The following is a 12,383-nucleotide window of genomic DNA, read 5'->3' as shown; positions in this document are numbered from 1 at the left end:
AGAACAGCTGCTGAGCAGACCTTGTGGAGAGATTGTTTTGCCATCAACAAACAAGATTTTTCAGTGGATGGGATCACATTTCCATCACATAAAATACTCCCTGTGACAAACCAAATAAGGATTATATACATGTGTCTTCAGTGGTTTGTGTTGTACTATAATCACAACTCTCTCAAGTTATAGAGACTTTTCCCTGATGGGTTTCTTGTGGATCTATTTAATTTTCTGTCAGCGTACATGAATGGTACATTTTTATATGCTTGCAGTTGATGTAAAATAAATGTGAACAGATAAATGAAGCTAAATAATCTGTGAAGATGTGATGCTGCAGAGAAAAGTCAAGGGACAGACCTGTCTTCGTTATTTCTCTCCCTCTTCACATCTTTCCTGTGTTGGATTTTCCAGGCCAGTCTGGCTGACCCCAGTTCAAGCTGCACTTGTGTATGCGTGTGTGTGTGTGTGTGTGTGTGTGTGCCTAGCCATCCTCCCTTTTCCAAATATTGACCTCCATACATATCCACATATTTATGATGGAGGACACATTACTCTCCTGAGCTAACTGTCCACATCTGATTATTTTCAACAGTCATTAGTGTCCGGACAGCACGTCTAGACAGGTCGGACTTCCCTCTGCACCTTTGTTGTTGTCCATGTTGTCTACTCAGCCCTATTTATCAGCCTGACAGAACCCTGAGGGCTGATGCACAAACCTTTTTCCCTCTCGCAGGCCAAACCCCCATCTTCTTTCTCCGTGTGACCTCTTGCCCCAAATGCCCTCACAACACCGTTCAGAATTTCACACACTCCCCTCAGGCCTCGGCTCGGAGCAAGAGGCACCTGAGCTGTTTGCAGACTTCGCGCACGAGTGACGGACCTGCAGCAGCACAAGCCACCAGTATTCACAAGATAAACGGACAGGAAATTGTACCAGTAAATATTTTAGGACTGTTTAGGTGACAGATGTTTTGTGTTTGTAGGGTATGTACAATGTAAGATAACTAACTGATTATTTAATAAATGTTTTGGGATTATGCCTTGAAAGTTGTGTAAAAGCTTTGTTAGTTATTTCAGGGCAAAACTTAAGTCAATGCACACATTTATTACTCGCTGGTATTCCTGGAACAAAAGATAAAAGATCTTTTCTGTCTGATTCCCCAACACAAAATTACACTCACTCATATTATGTTTTTTAAAAAAATTTTATTTGACCTTCATTTAACCATGTAAGTCCCACTGAAGTTTGAAACCTGGCCAAGGCAACAGCATCAAAACAATACAAGATCAGACAACAATACACTAACAGCAGATAATAAGAATAATATGGCTAAAAGTGGGCTTCATTAAGAATGGAGTTATTCATCATAGAGTTTACATTGGTCTTGACTTCTTCCAGAGATATCAGATTCATCTATTCAATTTCCTTTTGCAGATTATTCAGAGTGGCTGGAGCTGAAAACTGAAAGGCTTTCTTTTCCTTCCCTGTCGGTACAATTTGAGCAGACCGACACTGAGTACAACAGATGTGTCACCAACATTATTGGAAGCCAACAACAAGGAGAATAAAGTTCAGGCTTCAGTACTACAGTTTCAGGTGGTAGAAAAATACTACACAGCTGCCATCAAAGTCCTGAAATACATGAACTGAGCACATTCTTAGAGTTAGACGTGAGGTCAGCAGAGTCGGGGAGGAGATGACTAGTGATAGTGATTATGATTATTAGACTAATTTTTTTTCCTGAAAACCAACTGTATCTCCTTGCTGTTTATATGTACCATATTTTACTACTGGAGAACACATAATGTAAATATCAAATATCACATAATCCAAGTGAAGTTGAGAAAGTATTTGCTCCTTAAGATGGAGCAGTGTGGGGGCCATGTTCACGTGTTTGTTATTTAAAGGAAACTACATATAATTTTCAGTTCACTTGTCAAAAGGAGTATTATTCAACCAGTAAAACAGCTGTGTAATGTTAAATAACCCTGATGATGTAATTTTGGTTTCAGACCTGTGTTATAAACTGGAGGTGTGGTTTCTTATTTCATCTGTCTCCTGTGAGTGCCCAACTGGCCCTTTTATTAGGATTAGGAGAGAAACGAGATAAAGCTCTGCCCCCTGCTGCAAAAATGAAAACATTGCAAGTTAAAATGTCCTCACTGTTTGTTGCCACATGATATGTCAAATCAAAGGGAATGATGCAGTTTTAGAACATAGTCTGACTTGCTTATCTTTGAAATAAAAAATATTTAAAATACATTATTATGTTACTGAAGGAAATGAACTGAGTTTGTTATGTTAGTTATTATATTTATTGTGTCATGAACATTAAGCCCACATGGACAAAATACCATAGCTAAAACACACAACTTTTTTTAATAATCATCCAACTAGAACAAGTCATCAGAAATTAATTTAAAGGTTTAGCCCATAAATCATCATATAACAGGCAATAAAAAATTAGCTTTTCAGTTCACCTAAATCACATTTTAACAATCATTTAAAAGACTTTTCTCTTCAAGGAGACTGAACTATGAGGTATTGTTGTCTCTGCATGTTACATCTGTTTACTTCTGAATCTCATTTTAGATTACAGGCCACAGTTTCACAGCTCTGATGTAGTTAAAACAGGAAATATGAAGCATTCAAACATATGGAGCGCCAGACACAGATATGCATGAGTGATTGCTCCTCCACCAGGACAAAAAGAAAACCCCAACCCCCACCCAACAACGTATGGTGGCAGCCAGCTGTCAGCTCATTAGAGAGGAAAGGTTGGGGACCAAAGTGTCACCGTTTGATGAGACTTTACAGCTGATTCAGTTCAGGTGTCAGATACGCGACAGCCTCTTCTGGTAGCAGGAGGAGGGGAAAGAAGGGCGGGAGGAGAGTGAAGGGGATGCTGATCGGAAATTACAGAAGGAGGAGATGATCCAGCAGGATGACTGTGGTGCTGCTGCTGGTGTTGATGATATCACCCTTATTGTCCTGTAAACCTTTTTTTACAAGCTGTTATAGGACAAGAACCAACATAACGCTCAGTACAAAAAAGGTCTCTGATGGTGTATTGTCCCTTAAAGAGAAAACGTGTAAAGTATATTAAAGTATATTCAAAAATATGATGAAAAATAAAAAACAGTGCAATTTATGGAAGGTCTCAGCACTTTTTTGCAATACATTTTCATTTTTTTAATTTACAGCATATGACCATACAGCACCTATTGTATTATACTCAGATAAATATGATAAATATAGAATAACAAAGGCAGTATACGTTAAGAAATACCTTTCTATATAAAAGCAGCAATCATTGGTATCTTCTGCAACATACTGCAAATAAAATAACTCTTTAACATATACTTTCCCTTTTATTTCCTGTTGAGCAGCTTTAAGGTTTGAAAAATCATCTTATGCCTCACAGTCTGACAGTATTATATGTACTTTATCATCTTGTTCCAACTCTTTATTGAAGCTATATGATGTTTAACAAGACTTTTTCAGAGGTTTTTAATATTTCATCAATTCCACAATGCACAGTAAATGTTTAGGACTTGGTTAATAGACTTACTGGATATTTATCAAGCCTATTTGAAATATCTGTCAATTGCATAATATTGAAGTCCTTATACGCACAATGAAAATGCCAAAGCCGTGTTGTAAAGCAGGAAACCGCTTTAAAAGCGCACATGACACTCAGGCCACTCAGGTGAGTCGTCATGTTCAGTCTGCATGATGAGAGCCGAGCCAGTGACGTCACGATGGAGTCAAAAAGTAGGCAGGGCGAGAGAGAGAGAGAGAGAGAGAGAGAGAGAGAGAGAGAGAGAGCACGTATGTAATCCAGTCCTCTGTGTATAAGAGTAATAATAAACACAGAGCAGCACACTGCATGTTCCGGTGTATCTGATGTGTCGAGCTGCTCATCCTCCGCCATAAGACTAAGTGCTGCTGCCGGCTGTCAGCGGCTGCTGATGCGGGCAGGCAGCATCCTCTCTCCGGCATCCAGAAGTGAATGAGGAGGGCCGGTGGCCGACAGGGAGGGGTCCTTTGATATCAGGGCTGCCTCCTCCTGGATGGAGCCCGGCTGTGTGCAGGCAGCGATGGCCATGGGAGATGTCTCGAAAAAAGCGTCCGCTCGGAACGTGGCGGTGGAGCGAAAAAACCTCATCACCGTCTGCAGGTCAGTTTACTGTCAAAGTGTTTAGGCTACTGTGTGTGTGTGTGTGTGTGTGTGTGCGCTCTGATATGAGTGGAGATTTTAAGAGGTTAAATGCTGAGTCTATCCCAAGTGGCCATGTGGTTATATTGTGTCTATTCCGTAACAACATTTGGTCCTGGTGTTTTTATTCTTACTGTAGGCAGTAAATGCACACAAGACATTTTGACATGCACGCTTACGTCACCCTCATCATAAGTCCTTTTTATGAACTCTGCACCGACAGCGGGCCTGCACGCACACGAAGCCTGTACGTGCATTAACGACCTTTCACTACAAATACTGATTTTTTAAAACGTATAAAATCCACAGACAGACTGGCCTCCCTGTGTGAGTTTAGCAGTGTCATCTCTGTCAGTGCGATTCATTTTCTCCCCCGCTGATGGCGTGGTTGCTATGACGACAACCTTCCTGGGGCAAGGACTAGCTGGCACCCCAGGGACTCAGGGCAGGGAGGCAGGATAAGGCCTGTACATCAAGTCCTGATTGGACTTTGTGGGGTTAAACACATACAGACATAAACATACCATACATGTACGCTATTAACCACACACTGTACACAAAGGCTATGTCATTAGCAGTAAAATTTAAAGCTGCTATAATCAATGTTTTTATTATATCAAGGGATCAAATGACTGTATTATGTTAAAGGGGTCGATCGTAGTGAACCGACAGAGTCACCTGGTCCCCTCAGCTCTACAGAGCATTTTAGCATCTTTCAGCTCATCGTTTTGGTTTTCCGGCCCACAGCATCACTGTTTTGGTCCAGTCTCACAGCTCTCATAGTGCCTGTTTCCGTCGCAGCAGGCAGCTGTTTTCAGCTCAGACTGTACGCCACCTGCTCAGCACCAAACAGCAGACAGACACAGTCAGCAACTAGCTAGTGAACGTAGTGTAACATTTAACAGCTTATGAGAGATACGTTCTAATAAGTTCACCATATCATCTTAAAGGGTGATACGTGTCAATGTTGTTTCCACAGCTTGTCTCTGATGCCTCCATGTGGCCAAAAAAATCAGTTATTGCAGTTTTGAATAAACATGAATTGTGAATGTCTCATACATTTTGTGTTGATTACTTTTCCAGATCCATTAGATGGTTGTACATGAGTAGTTTTGAAAGAGACGTGGACATACAACAAAAACTGCACTGTAGTGATGAATTAAATTAGATTTAGGCTTTAGTGGCCATTGAACTTGGCAATAAAATATATGCAGGATCTAATTATTTTCCCTCTGCCCCTCTCTCCTTACAGGTATATACTAGACACATTAAAGAAATCATAATGCTACAATCATTCGTCCAGAAGCACAGCAAATGTGTTAACCCTGGCTTCGTGTCTGCTCTGTCTCTGAATATGCTGCCTGTTCTGCCAACATTACAGTCATTGATGTTAAAGTCAAAGACAAGTGTTAAGTCATCAAACAACTCATATCTGTTTCATGGGCCTGTTTTAAGCCCAGGTCATGTGACTAGAGCCAGTCAGACATTATGTTCTTGTCGTACTGTATGTGGAACACCTATTAAACAAACACACACACATTCAGACATCACTGCAGGTGAACATGACTGCACCTCTGCTGAGCCATGGACAAGCCAATCTGGGTCATGTCACGTCCCTGCTGTCTGTAATACAGTGAAAATGCAGGGGATTGTGCTCGTTTTGAGGATAGTCAGCCAATTATTGTCCAGTATCTGGCCACAGTCGGAGCAGCTGAATGAGACATTGTTGCCTCTGGAACAATGGGGAGTGAAATCACTTGCCTCTATAGCCTGTGTTAGGATACGCATTGTCTTATAGACACACACACACCATACAAACTGACTGTGCTCAGATATGTTTTACTAAAAACTGTTTATATTTGGCCACTGAAACCCAAACTCTTTGATTCCAGAGCCAGCAAAACATAACCAATATTCATCAGAATATAGATTTATAAAGTAAGTTCTCTCCATCTACTGCAGAGGCCATGTCTACTGGGGTTTCTTTGGTCCATATGGCCCCCTTTCACCCCATAGCATATCTCCGTGTCACTGGACAAATAGCATTTGGCAGGTGTTCTTGCAGCAAATAGAAGTGCTGAATTATTTAGTCTCCAGGAAAATATTTAGGAGCAGTCATTTCAGGAGAAGGTTAATGTTGCCTGAAATAAATTTTTAGTTACCACAGCATGGGGGTTTATGGGGTCTGTGGGTGTATATATTGTGGCAGGAGGTCACGCCAGTTGACATTAAACCCTTAATTATGCAGGTACATTGTTATACTCAAATCCAAATTAGTTATTAGCAATGCTTCTGGGGATAACTATGAGGTTGACATTTATGGTTTTAAGTGAAATTTCTCAACAACTATTGAATGGGTTGCCATGAAATTGATACAGACATGAATGTTCCCCTCAGGATGAATTGTAATGACTTTGGTGATCCTTAACATTTAATCGCCATCATCATGTTTGTCCAATTTATGACCAAATACCTGCAAAACTAATGACATTCCCATCAGCCTCAGCTACTTCATGCTTAGTGCTAATTAGTGAATGTTAGCATGTTAACACATCAAACAAAGAGCTGCTAGTATAGTTGTAGACTCTAGTTTACTAGCTACCGTGTTTTCCCGGAAGTCTTTCTTTTTATAGTGGCTATGAAATTAGTATACGGCTCATGACACATGCTCAAATTCAAATAAATAGCAGATTTGAACTCATCCTGCAGAGCACACTTTGTATTAACATGGATACCAGGATAACTATGATGCTGCTTTTTTACAGAACTATATTTGTCTCTTGACTGTAGCTATGCGTTAAACTGTTTATCCTACTCAAAATGTACTTTATAGGCTACAGCATAGTGCATCACAAGCAGGCATCCTTACAGCCTTGAATGTATCACATTAGAATAGAGTCATAAATTCAAGCTGTCCAATAAGAAGTAAACTGAGTCGTTGGGAGCTTCCTGAAAGCTCTCCGTAAACGTCCTCCTCACAGCAAATGGATGACATCAGGCTCCTGTGTAGAAATGAGAGTCAGCTGGAGATGGATAGTAAATCTACATCAACAAACAAACATATGGGATGAACATAATGTGTGTTTAACAACCTGGCTTCTGATTCACTTTTCATTTTGCAGGTTTTATAATCATTGACTTTGTTTCACTACATTCATTATGTTGGCAGAACACTGTGTAGTCTTATGTAGGCTTATGTGATTTCTTTTTATCGAGGAAAGATTCCAAAAAGTATAATTATAGTTTGATCTATGACGTGTTCCTCCTACAGTAAACAGAAACAAAGAAAGCAGTAATCCATTAATCTGTTTCCTGACTAATTTATTCCCATGACGACTTTATTACTTGCAACCAAACTCTTTGTTGAAAACTTCTCTTTCTCTCTCTCTCTCTCTCTCTCTCTCTCTCTCTCTCTCTCTCTCTCTCCCGCACAAAGGTTTTCAGTAAAGACGCTCTTGGAGAAATACACAGCCGAGCCCATAGATGATTCATCTGAGGAGTTCATCAATTTCGCAGCCATCCTTGAACACATCCTCAGCCACCGTTTCAAAGGTAATGACCAAAAAAAAAAAATGCTCTTATTGATAATGGAGTTTTAGAAGACAATGCTGGTTTCCATGCTGATTTTGTCAATATGAAAATTTTAAAACAAGAAATGAAGAAGTGATTTGTCATTAAACATTAAGTAGAATTAATTTAATTCAGCCATCAATACTGGAATTATTACATAAAGTCAAGTCTAAACATTGTTATAATGTCTTTCCATTAATACTTGAATTTTTAAGCAGAATATGGCAGTATATAAAATAACAAATCAGCCTCCAGTGCATCACACACTGTGGACACCATCAGCAGCACCTTCTCATACTGTAGTTGCACCCCTTGGCCCAGGACCCCCCCCCCCGTCCGCTGAAATAAATACACATTATATATGTTAAGTTCAATATAGAAAATATGTCATGCTCTAGGCTCTGGCAGCTGGTTTGATGGTCAGAGGAGTTACTGGGACTACATCCGTCTGGCCTGTGCTAAAGTCCCCAACAGCTGCATCAGCAGCATCGAGAGCATGGAAAACATCAGCACGTCACGAGCCAAGGCAAGTCCTGCATACAGTTACAAATGCACATCTACTTTAGTAAGATGGCACAGAAAACATCTTTCATTCAATTATTTGAAAGTAATTTTGACTTTCATCTTGTATTTTTCTAGTTTGTGCTTGTTGGTTTCTTGACATGTTGACATGTTTTTGTTTAAGACCTTCCTTGGATCGGTCTTTCTAATTGATTACCCTGATTTGAAACACCTGTCGTAGTTAACAAAAATGCATAAATCGGAGTTATGCAGCTTTCCCATTCTTTTTGTAATGATCGTAATAGAGAAAGAGCAAATAAATCAACCAATGAAAGAAAATAAATGTCTAATTAAAGAAAGAGTTGCAGAGCCTCAAAGCCTTTTAAAGCTTGTCTAACAAAGCTTTCCTGAATGGCAGCAAGAAGTCTGAAGCCCTCTGAGCAAACTGAACTGCAGTATCCAGAAATGATGTTAGCCAACAGCCGTACAGGAGCATCAAAAATATATAATAATAAAGTTAATTTCTTAACCTTTGGTGACTCCTTCAGGGGCGAGCCTGGGTGAGAGTAGCCCTGATGGAGAAGAGGCTGTCTGAATACATCGCCACTGCTCTGAGGGACAGCAGAACGACCAGGTTAGAGGCCCCGCACACCTAACTATAGAGTAATGTCACTCTATCCCTACTAGAACTGTGTTCCCACCTGTTTGCATTTGACTCTGTGCTTTAGGAGGTTCTATGCAGAAGGAGCCATTGTGTTAAGAGAGGAAGCCACGGTCCTAACAGGGATGCTCATAGGTCTTGGAGCCATAGACTTCAGGTGAGGAGACTTGACCTTTATACAGAGTCATTTTATGCATCAAACTGATCATTTCAGATGTGCGCTTTCTCTTCCATAGTTTTTGTCTGAAAGGGGAGGCCTTGGATGGGAAATCCTCTGCCGTAATTGACTACACACCGTACTTGAAATTCACACAAAGGTATGTTCACTGACATTGTGTAAAATAAAGCTTTGTAACATGACAATAAAATCGATCCAACGTATGTTTAGACTCTAAATTTAATGTATTTATTCACTTTACAGATAGCGGCTGCATTTGTTTTAGGATCCTGCTTGTGTGTCTTTTTCATAGCAGCCATTTTGACTTGTCATAGTAGCAAAAGCACAGGTGTTAGTAATAACATTAACGATGCCGGGCACTTGAAAATATATAATCTGGCCGCTTCTGTTGTAGCTATGAGTACCTGAGCGATGATGACGATCGACAGAGTGTTGACAGCAGCACAAGTGACGACAGCGTCCCTGAACACCCCTACATCCCCCTGGTCACTGACGAGGAGAGCTGGAGCACAAAGTGTCGCAAGATGGAGCAGAGGTTCAAGATCGTCAATGCTCAAAAGGTGTCTTTTTTGTGTTTGAACTTACGCAGGATACTATTGCTTCTAGAAATAGTTGACATTTTGGGTAATAGGCTTATTTGCTAAGCACGAAAACTGGAAACGGGGAAACAGCAAGCCCGGCTCTGTCCAAAGGTAATGGAAGAAATATGAGCGTGGTATCGATCTTCTCGTCTAACTCTTACCAAGAAATCAAATAAGTGTACTTCCCAAAATGTCAAACTATTCCTTTAAATGAGTTAGCTGACACTGGTTCTGCTGGGTATTGCATTGTCACCCTGAGATGATGAATTAACTAACTGAATGATCAAATATAAGTCAAGATATCAAACAATGTTAACTGGTGCTATCAAAAAGTGTTAGTTATTCTTATATGTTAAATATGCCGTGTAAATGTGTGTTCACTGCCTAGGGTTGAGGAAAAGTGGGCACACCCTAAATCACAACATCACACAATAATGTCTGTAATACACTGAGCATCACAGACGGATGATGTCTAATATGAGTGTCCGAGGGTGGATATTCCCTTTCACTCAGTGTGGATGTGCGTTGTCAGGGTTACCTGGAGGAGCTTGTGCGCCTGCGTGAGTCCCAGCTGAAGAACACAGAGACAGAGAACAAGAGGTTAAAGGCCCGTCTGGAGGAGCTGCAGAGCTACAGCCAACAGGAGAAGAAGGAGCTGGAGGCCATAGTCCTGGAGCTTCAGGAGCAGCTGTAAGTGGTGAAGACAGAGAGTCGAGTCTGGGTTGCACCCACATTTTCATCAGTGCACTGCAGAATAGATAACCATCTTAAATCACAGAATGAGCGTTTTCATTGGTTTACTTGAAGGCGTGTCTGTAGCAGAAGCCTGGATTTGATTACTTCTCAGTAATGTCTTGTATCCTCATGTTTGTCAGGACAAACTTGATTCCATGTGACTCCAACCACCTGGCTAAAAACCTTTCAATCCCTTTGGTGAACCAGTGGCCGACGCTCCAGCCATACAACAACCAAGACGACGTCAAGCTGTACCGCAGGTTTGATCCATTTCTCTTCTGGAGTAACTGAGCTCACGTGCAGCACGAGTAATTCAACTGTTTCGTGCTTTAGATTATTTTTGTCTCTTCATGGCAATAATGAAAAGAGAAACAGACATACCTGCACTCTGTGTGATAACGTCAACAAGCGATTGTCATAGATGAGAATAATTTAGTCATATCGACAAGCATGTGGCGTGCAATATATCTAATTCCTGCTTCTTTTATTATTTTTATTTCATGAACACATACATTATATACACGTACCACATATAACTAACAGGGCATGTGCTACTATGTTGAACATATCACATAACGTAATTGTATATATGTCTATATACAATATATTTGCATTTTTTTTATCTAATATTTGTTTTGCTGGTTTTACACATACACATTTGAATAATTATACACTTCTACTGTATTTAATTACAATGCAGCTATGTGTTGGCAGGAGTCTGGCCAATCAGAGATACTTTTGCTGCTCTGTGGGTTGGATTTCATTTAATTGTTAGGTGGCACACTGCTTATCAACACAACAAATGAACTGTGAGATAGAATATGACAGGCAGACATATTAGTACATTGAATAACAAAAACTTTTTTAAATTAATTTTGTGATTTCATTTTTAATTGGAAATTTAATGAACTTTTTGTTATTTATTTTACTCGAGCAGACCCCAACAAATGTTCGGCATTTTTGCATGAAAATCTAAATAGTTTCCCGTACATTTTCAGTACTTATCAACTAAACTAATCAAGTAATTGTTTCAGCTCTAATAGCAGCTTGTCAAATGTCCATAACGTCACATACCAAAATAAAAGAAATGTACTGTATTTGCATACTTTTGATTTAAAAATTGACTCTAACGATCAATTTAACACATGAAAAAAACACAATTTTCAGGCCTGCCTGGAAGCACTGTACTGGTTAACTCATGATATTGTTGACCCTATCCCTTTACATCTGTTGACCTGCAGGAGGAGTTTCCCCAGCACAGAGCTGCTGTCAGTGGAGATCAGCCTGGATTCAGACTCCCAGAGGACGGAGGGGAAACAGAATGGAGGAGCCTGGTGCACAGGTGACATTTCACACATCCACACACTGTACCACACTGTGGTCTCCTAAGATGATAAGTGAGTAAACACACACACACACAGTTGAACTGACCCTCCCTTTGTATGTTCGTCCCACCCCTCCAGAAAAGGACTACACCCCCTCCATGATGGGCCTATGTGGGTCCTTGGCCTCCCTCCCGAGCTGCAAGTCCCTGGCAAGCCTCAAGTCCAGTGAGTGTCTGGTCAACATCAGCACAGAGAACAGTCCTGCCCTCTCTCCCAGCTAGGGGGCGCCAAAGAAACACTGCCAACCACTAAACAGACACTGAGACAATTCAGCATGAATACAAAAAGACTTTTGGCAGGCGGACAAATGCTCTCTTTTTTGTGGCCCTTGCGTGAGTCCCTTTACCTTTCCACTCTGCGCCAAGCACTCTTCGAACCTACACCTTTGAAGCGTTTGTGAAAGAGTAGCCTCCGTGTCTGGGACTGTCCAACAAAGATGCAGGAATAGCTGCTGTACTGCCTGACGGCCTCCTTCTGTTTCACTGTCTTTAATTGTCTCCACATGATTAAGCCTCCTGAAATGCAAACAGCTGGTTCAAGGTTGACCTCTCTTACATC

At 40.6% G+C, this 12,383-nt stretch overlaps 1 protein-coding gene across 3 annotated transcripts; it reads left to right on the top strand.

The window, feature by feature from the left end:
* The first annotated feature begins 4,068 nt into the window (after positions 1 to 4,068).
* Positions 4,069 to 12,046, top strand: rundc3ab (RUN domain containing 3Ab). Of its 3 annotated transcripts, none has more exons than XM_070927065.1 (11): positions 4,069 to 4,175; positions 7,651 to 7,766; positions 8,183 to 8,310; positions 8,834 to 8,919; positions 9,014 to 9,103; positions 9,183 to 9,263; positions 9,519 to 9,684; positions 10,238 to 10,395; positions 10,581 to 10,700; positions 11,682 to 11,782; positions 11,904 to 12,046. In XM_070927065.1, the coding sequence occupies exons 1-11, from the start codon at positions 4,069 to 4,071 to the stop codon at positions 12,044 to 12,046; spliced, it is 1,296 nt and encodes a 431-aa protein (XP_070783166.1). The 3 variants fall into 3 exon arrangements, with proteins under 3 accessions (XP_070783166.1, XP_070783165.1, XP_070783167.1); XM_070927064.1 differs by having other exon boundaries at positions 8,168 to 8,310; positions 11,682 to 11,776; positions 11,895 to 12,046; XM_070927066.1 differs by lacking the exon at positions 10,581 to 10,700 and having other exon boundaries at positions 4,102 to 4,175.
* The last annotated feature ends 337 nt before the right edge of the window (positions 12,047 to 12,383 follow it).

The sequence above is a fragment of the Enoplosus armatus genome, chromosome 20 (assembly GCF_043641665.1).
Source record: "Enoplosus armatus isolate fEnoArm2 chromosome 20, fEnoArm2.hap1, whole genome shotgun sequence".
Taxonomy (NCBI): Eukaryota; Metazoa; Chordata; class Actinopteri; order Centrarchiformes; family Enoplosidae; genus Enoplosus; species Enoplosus armatus.
This window is presented reverse-complemented; position numbering and strand designations above follow the sequence as displayed.

Coding starts and splice junctions, on each gene's coding strand:
- rundc3ab (XM_070927064.1), top strand. CDS start 4,069: ATGGAGCCCGGCTGTGTGCAGGCAGCGATGGCCATGGGAGATGTCTCG. Junction 4,176..7,650: donor AACCTCATCACCGTCTGCAG/GTCAGTTTACTG, acceptor TCCCGCACAAAG/GTTTTCAGTAAAGACGCTCT. Junction 9,685..10,237: donor AGATCGTCAATGCTCAAAAG/GTGTCTTTTTTG, acceptor GTGCGTTGTCAG/GGTTACCTGGAGGAGCTTGT.